Raw genomic sequence first — 20,449 nt, forward strand, 5'->3', positions numbered from 1 at the left:
AAAAATTTGCGATCAATTTATACATATTAATATTGTTTTTATTAGGGGTGAGAGGAATAACGCTTTAGGTTGTGAATCTCTGCTTATGTCTCAATTTTAATTTTTTTAACGCAAAATAATGACATTTTTTAAAAAGTAACTTAAGAAATTAATATTAGAGATGTTAATTTAAATATTGATCACAATAATTAATCAATATCTCTACCCACAGCAAAAATATAGGATAATATTAAACGAGTGAGAGGAATGACGCGGTACTACATGACAAATTTCATTTTCTATATTTAAAAAAACTACACGACATATTTTATTTTTATTTTTGAAAATTATTCTTAAATATCATAACTTTTAGAAAAAATTAATAAAGTACCAATTTTCATGTTTTAAATAATTGTTTTACCTATTGAAAAAATGAAAAGCACTTAGATGACAGGTTAGAAAATCGATTTTGAGGTGGTAAAATATTTTAAAAATGTATTAAACAATAAAATTTTACAACTTTTTCTTGCAGAACATTTAGAAAAAGTGATAAAATAGGGAAATATGACTTGGTATTTTCCCAAATGATTATAATTATTTAGAAAATCTTGATTACATGCAAAATGAGGTTTTTTGGAGAATCACCCATATACGTACATACAAACTGGTACAAACACAAGTTGACGTTATTACCAGTGCTGGGTAGGTCTCGTAGTTATTAAGCCTTATCCACAAGACGATCTGCAAATGACGTCAGTATCATGGTGATTTTACAATTAAATTTAACAGTAAAATAGAGATCCATAGAGTATATGCTGTATATGAATATAAATCCCAAACTGTCACAAACTAGAGAAAAAAACAATACTTTTTGAATAAACACATTTATTATTTTTAATGTACAGAAGTGGCAATGTTCCAAACACATAGTCATGCAGTCTTACGTTTTGTGCAAGTTTTGCTACATTATTTATATAAAGTAATACACTGAAGTGTCGATACAATGGACCGTTTTTGTTGACGAGGTTATAAGGAGAATGAAGGACTACACAAAATTCTTTCGTGAATTCTCACGTGTGATTGCGTGTGATCTTGTACATACAAGTATTTTCAGCGAGGTTACGTCAAGGAGAACGGCACTCCAATAGCTAATAAATCTAACTAAACACAATGAAATCGCAAATCTTAGAATCGTAAGAATGAGTAGATCCTTCTCCTTCTTACAATTCTATGATTTTGCGATTTACGATTTCAGAGATGTTATAGCAAAACTTGATAGTCGCCTTATGGCCTTAGGCACCAAATTTTTGGCAATCTCTTCTTGGTGCTAAGTTGCCACCAAGCTACGTCCATTGTATGTTGGTGCTTCAGAGGAATTTCTTAATATTTGATAAAAATATAAAAACACCCTACATTCTTTTTTTTGTTTATACTTATTAATACTAATATCAGAAACTAGAGCTCTGTTTACAGACACATGCAGTCATTTTCTTGCTATTTAATGATATATTGTGTTCCGTGAGCTGCCCTCTTAATACATTCATTATTCATTATTCATTCAATTTCATTGGTTTACAACGTTTACAATTTTATCGACCTAGGTATATCTTATCTGAAATTTTATTTCTTTTTCACTTTTAATTTATTTCTTAAGTATATTAAAATATAGAGTACTTTTCCCAACATTTTTTTACATATTTAAAATCAATCGCACTGTTTGTAATGATGGGGTTGTAAAAATTATCATATTTATTTTATAGTTAATATAAATTAAGTTACAACCATTGTTTTTATTAATAGTAAATGATTAAACATTCATTCGTTAAATTAAATAAATTTCTCATTTATGATGCGATTCATGCTTATGAAGAATGAGATTGTTAAAAACAATTAATTTTAAAAATAACCAAAGATCATTGTATACAAGTAAAAGAAAAAAATTTGCTAAATATTTTTTATAAGAAATTCCTAATAAGTTATATAGTATCTTAAGTTCGCGTGTATCATTCATTCAAAATTTCATCAATAATATATTAGAATCACATTGCACACTTTTTAATTATGTAATGATGAAATTATCTTATTCATCTTCTATTGCCTCATTTTCAACAGTTCTGATTTGATTTTCTTTCATTATACTAATATGTTTAAGAATAAATTATACATTTGTATTTATTTCTTTTAGTAATCACTCTTCCCTACTTATTAAAGTTAATGTGATTTGAAATATGGAAAACGTTTCTTGATATGGAATAAAAATAAAATATGTTTTATTTTTTATCTAATTGCATTAGTAGATTAGCGCAATTGGAAATTAAGTTAGGGAGGTTAGGGTTGTTTGTTTATACCGTTTATACTAATGTGAAATCTTGTATTGCCAGAATCTATACAGATGCAATGGAAAGGGAAATAAAAGAAACTGGCCAATAAAGTAATTTATACTTACCAAAACCTAAAAACTTGGATGCCACTGCTTTAAATTGTGACAAAAATGTTACAAAATGCGAAGTTAAGTTTATCGTCTGTACACGTTGGCGGAATAACACAGTGATCAGGGATGGGCTCGCAAAGTCCGCCATATTGGATCATCCATTTTAACTTTGAAAAAACTGACTGTAGATCGTCAACAATAACCCCAATACCCATTGAATATTGATTATTCGAGTTTTTCTATTTTACTAACACTCACCATAAATTTATTGCACGACTGCAAATAATCTTTTTTCATCGACATTCGACAAAGACTTTTAAAACGCTGCGCGTTGAATAATTATCGGTTTGTGCGCATCTGAGAGTGCATTTTGTTCGCATCGATGAAAAAACAGTTGTAGAAGCAGCATAATATAGTCATCCACACAGCACCAAAACTTGCAGCAACATTGACAATATTTTCTCAATATTTCCAATATTCGAGACAACATGTCAAGACATACTCAAATGCTTAACATAACCCTGCCGGAAGAATAGACTGAAATTGTACTGGGGAATTAGTACTGAGAGCTCAGTCTATTTCAGTCAAAATTTGCTGCGTTTTAGCACTGAAATTGTACTGGGAAAAATTACCTGCAAAAGGGTCGCTATAGGTGGTGTTTATGGCCTAACCGTCATTAAGTTGAAGGACGAATATTTCTTTGTCAATGTTAAAAATAATTTTTATTTATACTTCAACATTATATTTGTTTTTCATGAACTCAGATTCTTCGCAAGTAATTATAATATATGCTAAATGTTCATGTGAATCTAAATTCAAAAATAATATCTGTTTTTACGTAACAATTAGAGTTCGCGAGATAGTTCATAACTTTTTTAAATAATAATTTTTTATAATGAATTTTAGATATTTGTAATCATAAAGCACCACAGATTTAAATTTTTTGGTTTTAAAAATTGTGTTATTTAAATTGTAAACTTTTTAAGTCATAAAATTATAATCCCATACAACAATAGGCTTTCGGGTCTATTGTTAAAGCAGGGGTTGCAATATAAGTTTAAAACTTAACGGGAATTTCATTGAAAATTTTGTTAACCTTTTTTATTTTCACTTCCAGACTGTTAACAATGGTTTGTTGACAAAACCTACATTTTAAACTATTGTTAAAGGACTTTAAAAATGTCTACCGAAACATTAAAAAAAAATCAGACTGAAATTGTACTGAGCCCAGTACAATTTCAGTCTATTTCAGTCTATTCTTCCGACAGGGAATATGCTGTCTTTCCGGTTTGACGGCATTTCAAAAGTAGTGTCACATCTATCAAAATGTTGTGGGTTCGTGACGTATAAGTTGGTTTATACGCCACGAACTAACAACATTTTGATAGATGTGTCACTACTTTTGAAAACGCCGTCAAACCGAAAGGACAGCATAATTATAAGCAAATGGCTAATGGCTGTAACAAAGATCTTGCCGCCTACATTACTTTTGTTGCTTTTGTATTTCCCATTTTGCAACCGCTTCATTGGTTCGGATTCAGATTTTGCAAAAAGTGCTTGTGTGCAGAGAAAAACTCGTTCGAAAATGATTGTTTACCAATTTCACGTCATTTAAACCAGGCAGTACCGTTTTTGTCGGGCGACAAGTGCAGGTCGCACATAACCTACAAATTTCAGAGACAGATTACACAGGCAAATATCTAGAAATTGTCTATTTATGCAGACGATATATACCAAAAACCGAACAACATTTTATAATTGAGTAACCGGTTATAATAATTTTACGAAATATCAATATAAGCGGGTATTCTAAAATAACCGATTATTCCAAAATAAATATTATTCTAAAATAACCGGTTATTTTAAAATTACCGGAAAACGGTTAACCGTTTGCTCAAAAATTTTATAACCGGTTATGACAATAACCGGTTTTATAACCAGTTAACCGGTTAACCGCACAGGCCTACATGTTAACATTTTGATGCATTGGAAGTTGTACCTCTTGTGGTTTGTCCAATATAGCGTGACGTAAATTTTTCCGTTTTTAGGTTGACTGTGACTCAAAGTCAAATGTTGCCAACTCAATTCATTATGATTAATTTAAATTTAATTAATTATTAATAGTTGATTAACTGTATTTGGCAACACTTGCCTTCAAGACAAAGACTCGGCTGTTCGTCGACCAAGTGTCGACGTGAAAATTGGTATTAGAGAATTAATATTTAATGTTTTAGGAAATGAGGACTTTTTTTGGTTATTGGCCTAAACCCGGGGTTGGCCGTCCTACGAAATCATTTCCAAAATCTGGTCACTCTACAGTCTACTTTACACGTTCGCGAAAGTATTGTGCTTTGCCTTTTTTACATTTTCGACTTCAGGCTGATTCCAGAATAGCTAAAAATCGTCTCGACTTTCAAGACGATTCGATGCGCGTACATACATTTTTGTTTACTGCGCATCGAAATCGAGTCGATTTATTTTATTGTGGACTAAATTAAGGAAGGACACTAAATTAAACAAAAAATATTTCTTTCAACTTTCGATTCAGCAGAACCTTTTGCTTAGGGAATGATGATTGAGATTTTCTAAAATTGCATTTTACATACTTTTTTTATTGACTTATTGCAGTTTTCTCAGAAACCGCGATGCCCCGAAAGGTTAAAAAATAATGTTAGGTTGAGTCCACAATAGACAGCGTTAAGGAGATTGAGCTACTTAACACCATTGATATCAATGGTCTTAAGTAGATTATCGATGGTCTTAAGTAGCTCAATCTCCTTAACGCTGTCTATTGTGGACTCAACCTTATGAACAAGATAGAATGCACAGACCCAAGTAAGTGGTCAACGGCGCCGATATATTAGGAGCGCTCATCTTTGACGTACATGTAACTTTTCAAGCGTTATTTTTTAAAGTATTGGCACTTAAATGTATAATATTACAAGAGTCGTAATTCATAAAAGTCGATATTAATTGCAATTAAATTAATAATTACTATACGTAAAATAGTACAAATTCCTTAATTTTTCCTATTCACACATTGAAAATATAAATTCTAGCATAGAATGTTAGATGAACTGTTCCATACTCCAATTTCTACTTGATTTCGTTTTCCTTACTATTTATAAAAAATTTAATTAACATTTTCAAACTGAGACAGTGAATATGGTGAATATTTTTATAAAATGTGAGGTTATGTATGCTACATATGTCGGTAATTTTCCTAACGATTTTCGAAATGTTTACGTACGTTACATGGTAACTACATACAGTTTGTTACGAGCCCATCCCTGCTGATCACTGTGTCATTCTGCCAACGTATACAAACGATATTACGGTAAATCTAAATTCGCATGCATTCACATTTTAAAACAGTGTATTCAAGTTTTTAGGTTTGGGAAGTATCAAATATTTCATTTACGAGGTTATGTTCCATTTCTTTTTAAACACAGAAAGTTTTAGATATTTTGGTGTGTCGAAAAATTCGTAGGTATAATATCGAAAATTAAAAAAGATGAGAGAAGAAAATTATCATATATGAATGTAAGATCCAGTCTTAAACATAGTTAATATAACCCAACAACATGGAAACGTCTTTGTATTCAATCTAACTGCTATTTTTGTTAAAGAAAATCCTGAACAAGATAAACATAATAATTGTTCTCCATATGGTTTGAAAAAATCTATTCAATGGCATATTTTGCCATTTCATTGAATTGTACCTTCAACTCAAAGAGCAAATGAGACTTTTAAAGATATGTTATAAAATTTACGAAGATGCCATGCCTTATTGAAGACAAGTTTGTGAATTTCATGGAAACAAAAGAAAGAAGGAAATTTTGAACAGAATTAAATTGATTGATTTTAAGTAACGTAAAGCTAAGTGTTAAGATGATGAAAGTAATACGAAGACAATTTCAGTATGAAGCTGAGGATGAAATGGATGAAAGTAAAAATCTGTCTGCAACTGATGAATTTCATATCACTTTTTCTACAATTAATAAACCTCATGATTTAGCATTTTGACTCCCTCACAAGTCTTAATACTAAATTTCTAACAGACAATATGCTTCAAAAGCATGCAATGGATTTAGCAATATAATAATTGCTAACTTAAAGAAGAATTTTTGAATTAAAGTAGTAAATGCAAAAGAAACTTCTTTCCTGCATTATGCGAAAATTTCGAGAAAAAGGACTAAAAATTTTGATTCAACACCAAATTATAAAAAAACGGAAATAATGTAAAGAAATTTGTTAAACCGTTACGTCAGCGTCAGCGTCAGCGTCAGCAGAACGATCGTTTAGTAACTTAAAGTTGACAAAAAATACTTGAATGGGACAGGAGAGACATACTATTCTCAGTTTGTTTCTATCAATAAAACATAATAAAACGGAAAAACTTCTTCTCGTTTTCGCTTCGTTGGAGGCTAGAAAAGTAAAATTTAATTTTTCTATAATATTTTGACTCAATTGTCATTTGAAGTTCTATTTGTTTCGTATTATTTGTAAAATTTTTAAATGAATTATCGTTTGTTTCGATTATAAGAGTTCTACATACGCTTCCTAAAGTACAAATTTTTAAAAATCTGTAATACATATTTTATATTAACAAATGTTGATGCATTTGTCTAAATAAAATAATTTTTTTCAAGTTTTCTTTTTTTTAAGAAGTTGAGTATATGTATACACTTAAACACAAAATTCTTCACAATCTTCTTCAAAAAAGGTTGGGACTAAAGCTTTGTCCCGGGTGAAAACTTTCCTAGTCACGGCTCTGTACAAGTTTCCGCGATTCAAGAAAAAATTTACTAAACCAAGACTCAGACTCATCTCAAGTGATTGAAAAGTAATTAAAAGACGAACTCAGCTCCTGCCATGTCTATAGCCCATCGGAACTTGTCTCTTTGTGTTTTATTGTAAATCTTCTCAATTGGGACGTCATATTTCTTACACCTGGAAAATAGAACATTTACGATTTAAAATAAAGTAGAAGCGAGAAATTGGACAAATAGAAATTATGTATATATATGGGCGGTTACACGTCAGATTTAAAGTCACTGTGAACGCATTTGTGTTATTGTAGGACGATTTTTAAAATTAAATTTAATTATAGTTTTTCAATTTGGCCTACAATTTTTTATGTAAATATTTCTTCTTAAAAAATGATGCCTTCGTGACCAACAAGTTCGCCTGAAACATCTATTTCGAACTAAGTTAATTGAAATTTTTCGTCGTTCTTTTCGAAAAAAGAATAAAACAAAGTGTCTTGTTTCCTGTTGAAAATTAATTATTGGTAAAAAAAATACACCAACTAAAACTAAAACTAAAACTAAACCTAAAACAGGTAAGTAAAAATAACGTTTTCGTGACAAAAATGTGTAAAAGAAAATTTTTCTGATGCAAGCGGTCACTTTATTTACATTTGCAGGCGCATTACTGCCCTAGGATAATAAACTGACCATTAATACCTTAGGGCAATAATGGACACTATATTGGGTTATATGGGGGAACTTAGCATGCACCGGCGCAGGTAGCTTAGAGTGATCTTAATTAATTGCATTGGAAAGCTTATTAAATTTTCAATAAAACGACACCTATTTCTATTATGATTACATAAATAGCAAGCCAAGTATCATGTTATGAACACAAAAATAATTTTTTTTTGTTATTTATTACCTTGTCTTTGTCTCCTGGCAAAATCAAGAAAAGTTTATAAGAATAATTGTCAAAAATAATATCTTTTGACCTATTAGCGAATATTTTGTTGTAATTCTATTCCGCGTAAAATAGTTTTGAGAATTAAAAGTTTTTTAAAAAGAACTTTTTATTATTTTTGGTTTTAAAATTAAATGTAAGTGTTTTTTGGAGTTGAGCTTTCAACGGTTTCATATTAATTTGAGAATTTATTATCGACGTTTTAATTTTATCCCTGCTATGAAGAATCACTGCGTTCATGAAAAGAACACAAAATGAACTTGAAGATAGTAATACTTGGAAGCGATTATTAATATTATTTCCACCAAGAATTGAGATAGAAATTTTGATATAAATGAAATATTTCACTTTTTTATAAAGTGAAAACTATTACAAAATATATTCAAATGTTTCTAGATCAATATTTAATTTAAATTATTGATAAATTATTTTCTGTTTTATTCCATGCATTTTAATTTAAAATCGGGTTGGTTTATAGCTGACGCCGTTAATGGACACTGTCAATCCTCAGTCTTCTTTTTGCTATGGGAAAAGGTATGAATGTTACCTTAGGGGTACGCATAGATTATTTATTAATTAGCGACGTACTCGAAATCGCATTCGTAAGAATGAGTAAGAGAAGGACGAACATATGTATCTGTGCTCTTTTTTTTAGTAAATTTAATTGTCTTTAAGGGGACTTTCTGGTCATGGATTTGAAAAAATTAATTTTTCTTTATTTTTGCTTCAAAGTATTCCTTAGTATCATAAAATTACTGTTCCAAAACATTTTTAAAGAAACATGCAAAAAAAAAGTTATAACAACTTTTATGGCCATTCCGTAAAACGTTACGGAAACTTTAAACGCGTTTTTCTCGAAATCTACTAAACCGATTTTAAAAATCAAAAACCATACGATTATTTATATAAAAAACTAGACAACAAACCTTTAAAATTTGACATTTTTATCCCCTCTTATTTTTTACGGAGGTAAATTGACCCAAAAACACAGCAAAATTCAAGAGGAATTTTTGCATCAACTATAATACATTTTTTACAATAAGAGTTTAAAAAAGTATTTTTTTAAATTTTGCAGCATAAAGTTCCCTTAATTTGGTAACTTTTAATTTCATAATTGGATTAATTTTCATTACAAAAGTAAAACCGAAAGTTTAAAGTTTGAAATTGAAAATGGCACCAAAACCCTTAAAAATTCGTTTTCACTTTTTTCAGTGAAAATGAATTCAATTTTAAAATTAAAATTCACCAAATTATATATAAAAAAGAGCCATAATATTTTCCATTTCATGCATTTTAAAAATAGTTTTTTTATTACAAGTTTTGGATCGTCCGCTTTGAGTAGAATGTTAATTAGAATGAAATAATTTACTAACCATGCTACCGAGATTCGAGGATCCAAGTAATTTAATTTACTTGTGCCCAGAGCAATTTCTTTGTTCTCTTCTTTATCAGTAGCTTGGACTTCCAATTTCGTCAGCTGCTCCTTCAATCGTTCCAACATCTTCTTTTTCTTGTCAAATGTCCTGAAAACAAAATCGTAACATCAATAACATCTTCAGAACATTTTTGAAATGGACTGCGTCTAGTTATTGCATCAAGAAATTCAATTGTGCGTTTTACGCGTGAATTTAAAAAATACTTACACTTTCTCCTTGACTGATCCATTCTTAGCGTCGCGTTTAGCTTCCTTAACTTGAATTTCAGCTTCAGTGATTGCCTCCTTCTTAGCGTCAATCTTTGCCTTAAGATTCTCCATCGACTTGGCGTGTGTTTTTGGAACGGAACGCTGATGGTTACACAATATTGCAACTGCTCGATTTGCTCTATTATAGGCGAGAATCTTCTCAGCCACCGAGTCATTGGGATCGGTCAATTTGTCCAGTTGCTGTTGCAGGGTCCAAGAGGCATTGTATGTCCTGAAACATTTCGCAGTGAGGCCCTCCATCAGTTCGTTTAAATGTTTATTCATCACTGTCGTCGTCAAACGATCAAATAAATCATCGCCCGGAGATTTATTTTCCATAAATAATTGAAGATTCTTGAAAACTCGCTTCTCAACTGGAACTTCGTTGTAGTATCTTATAGAATCTTTACCTGTTCAACAAAAAGATGAGGGGAAATTAAAACCGAATTCGATCAAGTTGAATCAAGTTGCCACAAATATATTTAATAAATAATTAATAATAAATTTCTTCACAAGAATTCAATTATTTAAAAATTTGTTGATAAAATTCTTTATGAGAATTGAATTTTAAATATTTAAAGTTTCTTTTTCTAATATAATAAATATTTAATTGAAGAATTTCCGAATAATCGAAATTTCGTAAAATTAAATTGAAAACAAGTGAATTTTAGAAATAAATTTTAAGTCAAGTTTTTTTTTATAAATACACTGAATGAATAATTAATTAATTGAATTCTTAAAGTACCTTCTCAAAATTAATAAAAATAATTAATTTAGTAAAGAATTTCAGTTAAAAAGTCGAGAAAATAATTGAATCTTAGAAGAGTTGTAATAGATATTTCTGGAAATCCAAAAATCCAAAAAGATTTCACATTGTATCTCATTTTTAAAAATTCTGAAGATTTAATTATTTAAAAAATTTTTTTTTTTTAATAATAAATGATTTGAAATCTAGAAAAATAATTTTGAAAAAGTTACAGTAAAGTAATTAAATTATCAAATTTTAAACGGTTTCAAAATTTGACATTTTTAAAAATCGTAATTCCTATGGAAAAATAATGTTAAAAAGATTTATCTAAACAAATTATTCATTTTTTCAAATCATTTAAAAAATTTTAAAGAAATTCACAAATAATTGTATTGCATAAATTATTGTTGTGTATCTATATAATTTTTAGAGTGAATCAGAATATTCTTTAGGGTCAGGGAAAAAGTGAAAATTTTGTCAGGCAAGAATAAAATAAAATTTTTGTGGCAACCCTGAAGTAGTATTTCTATTTCTCTAAATTTGGAGAAATAGGTACAAGCGGATTTTTTGAAATTGAAAATTTGAATGTAAGGATACAAACCTAAGAAATCGAACACGACAACATAGTCCTTTCCATCCTTGTGTTCCTCTAGATTAATGTGTTCGACTCTCAGCGAACAACAACCCACAGTGTCGGCTTGATCCTCGTCCTTTTCGTTACCAGCTCTGAGGGCGAGTTTATCGATAAAGTACAAAGCGACGGCCCTCTGCCTGATCCGCATCTCCTTGCTCTTCCAGTCTTCTCGATACTCGTCACGAATTTTGTCTATTGATTTTGCTAGCTTCCTCGCCGTCTCGTATTTCTGCCAATCCTTCTCGCCCTTCAACTTACTCGAGGGATTCAGCATGACGTATTTCACTTGGCCTTGAATATTCTCAGTCCACGAACACAACCAAGTGACATTCGGATCGTGTCTCACCTCCTTCCACCTGTGCCCCGACGGCGGCTTCGGAGCCACCGAATCTTTCGAACAATTGATGAGCACGTCCTCAGGTACGACTCTTCTCTTCAGTTTACCCATTTTAGGATGCTCACCGCGACCTCGAAACAAACTCGGTGGTTCTATTCGGAAATTGCCTATTTTCTCCTTGTGCCCATCGATAGTACAGAAACCGTATTCGTTTTGCACTTCTTCATTTTGCTCCTTGATTTTCTTCTTCTCCTCTTTCGACATTGCCTTGCGCTCCTCACTCTTCTGCACAAAGTGATCATGGATTTCACGGAAATTACACTTGGACAGATCGGTGATCTTGGCCCTCTCGTGTTCAGTCATGACGTCGCGCCAGTCCTTGAAGAAGTTGTCGTTGAATGCTTTCTTTGACGTATAGTCGTGTTCTATCATTCGAGCGTAGAATGTCGCCACTTCTTCAGTTTCCTCAGACAATTTCATTTCCTTTCCATTGTAGTAAAATTTAACGCTAGAAGGCAGTGGTTCGTAGGGTGGTGCGAAAAGTGGCCCTTTATGCTCCAAGAACTTCCATTTAGTTCCATCGTCTTTTTTCTCCTCCTCCCACCTTTAAATTTCATAAAACTAAATCAGTCGACAAATGCCACAAATAATACATAACTAACCTTAACTATGAATTTTAATTCCATAAAACATTTGTAGGCGAAATAGATGGAAACTAATGTTTTTTTAAATAAATGACTGTGAACCAAAATTAGTAGATAGATAAAATTAAAAAATAATCTAAATGATAAAGGGCTATTCACACATCAAAAAATAAAAAATTTAATAAAAAATTATCTTAAAAAAACTCCAAAAAGATAAAACTAAACAAAAGAAAAATAAAAGACGACTTTCGTTAATTCTGGTTAATTCGGATTTAAATCTCAATTTTATAAAGTTTTGTTTAATTAAATTCCGTTATGAGAAAATAAATGAACAATAGTTAAAAATAAATAATAATAAAATACACATCTAGTAAAAAAGAGATAAGTAGTAAACTAGTAAAATAAAATAAGATAAATAAGTGAACTCAACTCAATATGAAAACATAACCTCTTCGATGAGTCGAGTTTATATTCCTCCGGAGCATTTACTGCTACAAATTGTCGAATAAATTTGAATTGCAATATAGTTTTGGGAAAAATTCGAATGAATTTTGGTAAAATCGTAATCATAGTATGTAAAAGTGGTAAAAGTAAAAATAATATAGATTTATCGATTTCTAAACAATCGGAAAGATAACTTTTGTCACAGCTAGAATTCTAAAAAAATAAAGGCTATATCTTCATAGAAATTCATACACAAGACACAACTATTGAAAATTTAGCGGGAGAATTTAAATCTTACCACTTCCAGACATTTTGCTCCTCTTCTTCCTTCTTCTTCTTTCTCGGACTGGGAGTCGTGGTTTCACTTTTCACAGCCTTTACAGGTTTTTGAGCCTTTTGTTTCTTCTTTTTGGGTTTCTAAACAAAAAAGAATTACAAATTTAGACAAAACAAATTTTTACCGTAGGTATTTATTCATCGGGAAAATTATTGATCAATAAGTCGACAAAAAGTAAAAGTGTTTCTATTCTTATTTAAAGTCTAATAATTTAGTAAATTAAATATTCATATATTCGGTGGGAAATTTTTTCACTCGTTTTCTAAAAACAGTATTTAGGGTAAATGGTTGGATAATTTTTTAAAGATTTTTTTTAAATTTTTGCTTGTGAATTCACAAGCAAGATAGAAAAAAATTATTTACGGGAAAAAGAATAAAATACCTCATCTTCCTCGTAATCCGATTCTTCGTAGTCAGACTCCTTTTTCTTCTTCTTTTTGCTCTTGACAACTTCTTTCTTGGGCTTCTTGCGAGCAGATAATGGGATTTCTTCTTCTTCGTCAGAGGATTCTACTTTTCTTTTAACACTTGGGGACGGTTTCTTTCGCGACGACTGTAAATTATAAATTTTTACACATTAATTCAAGAATCAAACTCTAGTATATACTAACATATCAACAGTACTCAAATATTTTAAAACTATAAATGATGAAAACAATAATAAAAAAAAATTCTTAATTTATTATTAACAAACTACAAACCACAATTGGATGTTGATATGTGAAAAAGTGAGGTTCTTCATGTCTAGAGGATATGAACACTTTTCAATTCTTTTCACAATTTCAAAATGCAATTATTATTGAGAAACAAACAAAAAATAGAAAAACAAAATTAATTACCTTATTTCGATTTCCATTATAAAATTTGTATGATTAAATGTAAAATTTGATATTTAATACTTAAAAATTTAGTTACCCAACATGACCAAATATGTGAAAATACAAAAACTAGTTTTAGGTTGGTAAAAACAAATTCAAGTACATTGAAGAAGGAAAACAAAAAAAGTATCAGTTTTCGAAAAAGAATTGCTAATTTTCGTAATTGTTCGTAATAAATTAATATTTAATTTCTATTAAAAAAGAGACCAGGGCATTGTGTAAATCCTTTAAATTTTATCTGAAAATGTTTGTCGCTTTTAAAAACTTTAACGTTTATATCTTTTCAACATAAAATTAATAATTAAAAATTGTATAAGAATTGTGACATTATTTAAACCTTGTTTGAACAGTTCTAAAACCGTTTTTATTTTCTAACTCTTAAATATTTTTAATATTATTAAATTCTAACTCTTAAATAATTACCAACTGTAAAAAATATTTTATTGTTCATTTCAAAATGGTCTAATTATTGTAAAACTTACGAATTGTTAAACTAATAAGTTTAATAATTTGAAAGAATACGTTAAAACATATTTAATACGTAGACATTTTAATAAATTAGAGCTGTGCAAATTTAAAAAATTCAATTCCATCGGTTCTGTTCGAACCTTGAGTTTATCTAAATTTCGAAGCATTGACAAGAATTGAAAAAAATTGAAAAAAATATAATTCAGCAAACATTCAGAGGATAGAGTTGATTAAAAAATAAACCATTTCTGAATAGTTAAATTGTAATATTTTACCAATGGCATGTCTTCGTCTGAATCTTCAGTCTTTTCCACAGTGGTGTTATGAAGTTGAGAAAGTCTCGTGTCATTACCAGAATCATCATCATCCTCATCGTCATTTCCTTTAGGTTTCTCTTCCTTCTCGTCATCATCCTCTTCTTTAATGTAAAGAGGCCGTTCCTCTCCACTATCATCGTCATCCATATCTTGCTGCGATAAGTCCTCTTGTTGAGTAATTGGCTCCTAAAATAAATTTACAGAAAGTAAATAATAGTTTTCAAGAAAATAGTAAACAAGTACAAAATTGCAAAAAAAACTAAAACATAATTATGTAAATGTTTTAAATTTCATCATAGTGTATATACCTTTTTGACTTCTTCAAAGCTATTGTTCATCGGTTCATTTTTCACCTCAACCTTAGTTTCAACTTCCATTTCTTCCTTAATTTTAGGTTCTTCCTTAACTTTCTCCTTTTTATCCTTCTCATCTCGATGTTTAGCTAAAAGAAAGAGTAAAAGTATTAAATTTCAGACTAATTCAGAATTTTGATTTAAAAAATAATTGTTCGATTCTGCACTTTGAAATTATTGATTAATTATAAAAAATTATAAAAGAGGGTATGTATTCTATTTCTAACTCTAACATTGTATAGAAATAATTTATATTTTCTGCTACTTTTAGCGTCGCTCCTTATAAAATTTAATATCCCATAAAAAATTTTAAAATATTTGTTTGCGAGAATTTTTGTGAATTTAAAATCTTTATTTACTTTTACTTAAAAAAATTTCTAACATTTATCTTTTACTTAAAGAAGAAAAATTTTCGAATTGAAATTAAAGCAAATTTTTACGCAACGGAAATTTCACTTAGCAGAATAATAGGTCATCGAATTATTATTTAACAGAATGGCCCCGCGTCTCTTTTTGACCAAGGGAAAAAGTGAACGCTATTTTGGAACAAGTCATTCTCTTCGTTCGAGAAGTATGAAAATAGCGGCCATTTTCATACGGTCGAACAAGTGAATGGCTTTACTTCCTGTCGTCTGCAATTTAAAAGCGTCATTTTCGTGCCTATGGGATAAAAATATTTTTTTTTTACTATTTTTGTTACTTTAATAATTAATATCTCGAAAAAGAGCAATTCCACTTGGACTGGCCCAATCATCTCTTTTTTTTTTTTAAAAGATGCGTCTTATTTTCAGATGTTTTTAGTATCTTAGACAACACCACTTTTTGCAGTGAATATTTTCAAAAATTTTAATAAAGAAATTCGTAAAATTAACTTTTTAAAAATATTTTTAAATAATTTTTGTAAGACAATAGTTTTACAATTACATTCAATTAAAAAATGTCCAAAAAATTGAAATTTGATAAAATCTTTTAAAAATAATTGAGTTTTTTTGAAAATATAAAAAAATAATCAAATTTTTCAAGAATTTTAATGTATAATTGATTTTTCAAAAATTCTAATTAATAGTAAATTTAAAAAAATTTTAATTTACTTTGTTCAAAGGTAATTAAATCTTAAAAAATTGTAATAAAACATTTCTAAAAATCAGTTTTTTATAAATATTGTAATGTAATTTTTTGAAAATAATTGAAGAATTTTTGTATATGTAATTTAAAAAAAATAATTTTTTGAAGAATTTAAACAATTTCATGACTTGTAGAAAGCCTGAAATTATGAGAGTAAGAATCTATTCATAAGCCCCGTAAATGTTGAATATTTTGAAATTCACATTCACAAATGGATTGACTCTTGAAAGTATCAGTAAAACTCTTACATTTCTCTTTATCATGTCGATGACGATCCTTGTCATGTCGATGTTTGTCCTTGTCAGATCGATGCTTGTCCTTGTCGGAGGACGAATGAGAACTGGAGTGTTTCTTATCCTTGTCTTTGCTCTTGTCCTTGTCCCGTGAGGATGAGGACGAACTCTTGTGCCGGTCCTTGTCCTTGTCCTTGTCTTTGTCCTTACTGGAACTTGAACTCTTTTCCTTGTCCTTGTCTCTATCTTTACTGGAGCTACTTTTATCCTTGGAACTGGAACTGGAACTATGCTTGTCCTTGTCCTTTGAACTGGAACTGGACTTGTGATGATGGTCCTTGTCCTTCGATCTCTCCTTATCCTTGTCCTTGCTGGAGCTACCGCTGCTGCTACTCTTGTGTTCCTTATCCTTGCTGGAAGAGGAACTACTCTTTTTATCTTTGTCCTTGTCCCTGCTGCTGCTACTACTACTATGCTTGTCCTTGTCCCTAGAGGAACTTGAACTATGCTTATCCTTGTCCTTATGACGATCCTTATCTCTATGCTCACTTTTATGACTCCTCTCTTTATCCTTGCTCCTGTCTTTATCTTTATCTCGGTGCTCCGATTTATGCGATCGCTCTTTATCCCTGTCCTTGTGATCGGATTTGTGCTCCTTCTTCCTATCAAATCCATTCGACATCCCATTCAAGTGACCATCTGCAAAAATTACAATTATTAGAAATTTTCATAAAAAAAACATATTTCATTTAATTCCTATTCTCTCTTAAAGTAAATATTTAATAATTATAATTATTGAAATATTAAATAAAATTTTCACAAGAATTAAGAATTATTTATAAAATTTGCTAACGCAACTTTTCCAAAATTCAAGGGGGGTTTAACTATAAAATAATAAAAAAGATTTTAAAAGTAAAAATTTAATTTAAAAATATTTTCAATTGAATTCTGGCACTTAAATTATATTAAATATTCTCAATTACTTGTTTATAAAAATTCAACAATCTTTAAAAAATTCAACGAAAATATTTTTAAAAAATAAGTTTTAGAATTTTTCGAAAATTCAATTTTTAAACAATATTTAAAATTTAACATCGTTTAAAATTAACTAATTAAGAAAAATTGATATTATAAAATATTTTTAATATTAAATTACTTTATATGCAATTTGAACTCTTTAATAGGTATAACAAAATTAAATAAATTCAAAATTGAAAAAATATTAATAAATATTGATTTTTACAATAACAAACGTCAAACATATATATTTACATTTTATTGTAACTCAACTTTGTAAATTATGTGTTGAATAGAATCATTATTATATTTTATCAACTTTGTAAAGTTTAATTATAATCACTAAATTAAAATTCTTTGAAAATTCCATTTTTTTTAAATCTTCAACGAAATTTTTAACAAACTTAATTATTTCTATTTCAATTTTACAAGATTTCAGTTAATTCAATAATTCTTTAATAAAGTTTTTTAAGAATTTGACTATTTTTTAAAAAATTAAACTAAAATTTGTTAGAAACCCAATTTTTTCATAATTTTTATTATTTAAAACTTGAATCGTTTTTAAAATAAATATTTAATTGTTAATTTCTTCACAAGAATGGAAATTATCAAAAATTTTATTTTAAAAACTTTTGAAATTCAATTAATTCTGAAAATTGCAACATTTTTTATATAAAATCTTTTTTTTAAGAATTCTACTTCATTAACGTCTTTAAAAAAGTTTTTCTACGTTTTAATCATTTGAAATAAATTTATTTTAACATTCATTCTGATTACAAGAAAAAGCGAAAAAATGAGACGATATTTGATATTTTTTCAGTATTTTTGTTTATATTTTCTAATATTTCCCTGAATTTCATGATTTTTCTAAACTGTGGCAACCCTGTTAATCAAAAATTTCAAAAACTTTAAATTAACGAAATTTTCTTTCTGTTTGAATAATTTCAAAAATTACTGTGCTGAATTGAAAAAATAAGGTAAATTTAACATTTACTTGATTAATGATTAATTTTTCTTAACATATTAAATATTTTTTAAGAAAATAAAAATTAAAAGTAGTATATCGACGTTGGTTTGAACGTTCAAAACTTTAGTTACATATTTTTTACTCAATTTCGAATTTATATTAATAGTATAATAATCTCTAGTCTATATTATCGAATAAAGGAATAAAAGTTACAATACAAATTTTACTATCCTGGACAAAAAATTCGTTCATTAGGACAAAAGGAAACTTTTTTGGACGAATTAAAAAAATAGTTTTAGTTATTCAAGTAACAAAAAAAAAAGAAAAAAAAATTGTACATACAGAAATAATTTTAGTTTCTTTTTGACGCTAAAGAGGAAAATGTAACACTAATTTGATTTATAGTTTTTGAATCGCGTGGTAAATAAAATATTCAAAAGGAAAAATGTGTCAGAACATTTCTTGTTGTACTGGGAAAAAAATGCTGAATTTTTCCCCCAGTAAAAAATACAAAACACGAGTTTTTTTACATTTAAACTAAAAGATTGCATTCTAAAATAATTTTTTTTATCTTGTTGCAATAAAAGGAAAAAAAGCGATACGCGTTTAGAAAGTGTATAGAGAACGATAAAATTGAAAATAAATACGTACAGTGATGAATTTGAGCGTAAATATATTTTAAAATTTAATACATAATCATTGTGGCCAGAAGAAACGTGCTTCCACTTGCTAAAATATTGCAAAGATTCAACACTCACCTCCATGATTTTCTATTACGCTGCTGTTCTCCTTGCATGCTTTTTCCTGTAACAAAAATTAAGAAACCATTGATTCAGCATACTTTGGATGTTTGTTAAAAAAAAATTATTCCGCAATAAACAGCAATGCAAAGTTGATAATAGTTCGGCATCGTTATAACAGTTTGTAGGGACTTAGCCGCAGACGCCATTTTGGGACTTAGAAAATTTTCGCGTCTGTAAGTGAGTGAAATTACAAGAGAAAAGGGAGAAATTTGCTGAGTTTAAAGAAATTCTGAGCACCTACGCTAATTGAGAATGTGAAATTAAAATGAAATGAATACTTTACCGAATCGAGAGTTTGCTGTGATAATGGTTGAACGAGCTCCATTTCACATGAATGCTCGCGAGGGTGATAGACTCTGGCACGGCAAATGTAAAGAGTTTCAAACACTCACTTCAGTGGCTTGAAGACTGAAAAACGAACTTATAACCCAAACCGAGTGTTGGAGTCGCCAACAGTCAGTAGTTAAAGATGCTAAGTGCCGAAACTGCCCGACTGCGCAAGCGTCGACAAACTCCGCCCTTTACCCAGTGAAGTATCTACAAACCCCCGCACCCTTACCCAAACGAAAACTCCATTTATTTTCCTCTCTTTTCAAAATTTTACTTCAAAATTCATTTTTCCCATTTCCCACAGTCCAAGTTTTTCCATTCAACTTCCAATTTTTCTCTCTAAAAAAATCTAAACATCAATCTTTCTGTCTCCGTGAATAAGTAATAAGAATTCATACCGCGAAGCGAAGGTCACTGACGCTCACTTACAATTCAAATGCATTAAAAAAATGAGACCATCATCCCTTCCAAAGGCCATGATCGTAATAATCGTTTTGATACTCCAGAGCAATGGCACAAACAGGTTGCAATAATAAAGAAAAATTGATAATACAATTTATTTTTTAACGAAAAAAAGTGCCGAAATTTCAATAAAATCATTTACCGACCGATTTGTCTATAAATATAATTGGCATTAACAACATAACCTACATTTTTATGAATTGTTTTAAATTTGTAATGTTATTTACTATATTTATAGTCAAAAATATAACCTTTCTCAATCAATATAATACTTCCTCAATAACAATGTTTCGATTATTCGTTTTAAACCTAATTCTTATAATTGCATATCAGAATCGTTCATTTTTTCTTATTTAGAACAAAAACAAATGCTTTAAAAGACATTTTCTAGTTTTTATTATGAAATTTTAATAGTTTTTTAATCCAATAAGGAATTCTATATTTAATTTAAATGTTCATAACCTTAAATATATTATTTCATCATATCGAGTGACAATTTAAGTAAAATTTCCATTAAATAAATTTCACAATTAACGAATAAAC

The 20,449-nt window shown here is 29.2% G+C and overlaps 1 protein-coding gene across 2 annotated transcripts; it reads right to left on the bottom strand.

The window, feature by feature from the left end:
* Positions 1–847: 847 nt before the first annotated feature.
* On the bottom strand, positions 848–19,588 carry LOC122505995 (DNA topoisomerase 1). Of its 2 annotated transcripts, XM_043617936.1 has the most exons (11): positions 19,398–19,588; positions 19,070–19,115; positions 16,343–17,026; positions 14,925–15,058; positions 14,575–14,802; positions 13,336–13,506; positions 12,915–13,033; positions 11,159–12,132; positions 9,769–10,219; positions 9,499–9,648; positions 848–7,363 (listed from the first exon to the last, which is right to left on the bottom strand). In XM_043617936.1, the coding sequence occupies exons 1-11, from the start codon at positions 19,437–19,439 to the stop codon at positions 7,261–7,263; spliced, it is 3,102 nt and encodes a 1,033-aa protein (XP_043473871.1). In that variant the 5' UTR covers positions 19,440–19,588; the 3' UTR covers positions 848–7,260. The 2 variants fall into 2 exon arrangements, with proteins under 2 accessions (XP_043473871.1, XP_043473879.1); XM_043617944.1 differs by lacking the exons at positions 12,915–13,033; positions 13,336–13,506; positions 14,575–14,802; ... (2 more) ...; positions 19,070–19,115; positions 19,398–19,588 and adding an exon at positions 12,603–12,800.
* Positions 19,589–20,449: the final 861 nt, after the last annotated feature.

Source organism: Leptopilina heterotoma, unplaced genomic scaffold, assembly GCF_015476425.1.
Source record: "Leptopilina heterotoma isolate Lh14 unplaced genomic scaffold, ASM1547642v1 Lhet_113, whole genome shotgun sequence".
NCBI lineage: Eukaryota > Metazoa > Arthropoda > Insecta > Hymenoptera > Figitidae > Leptopilina > Leptopilina heterotoma.

Bases quoted from the DNA above. Each gene is read 5' to 3' on its own strand.
- LOC122505995 (XM_043617936.1), bottom strand. From the start codon at position 19,439: ATGGAGCTCGTTCAACCATTATCACAGCAAACTCTCGATTCG. The intron at 14,803-14,924 runs GTATATACACTA...AATTTATTTTAG, and splicing joins GCTTTGAAGAAGTCAAAAAG to GAGCCAATTACTCAACAAGA. The intron at 10,220-11,158 runs GTTTGTATCCTT...TTTGTTGAACAG, and splicing joins TGTCGTGTTCGATTTCTTAG to GTAAAGATTCTATAAGATAC.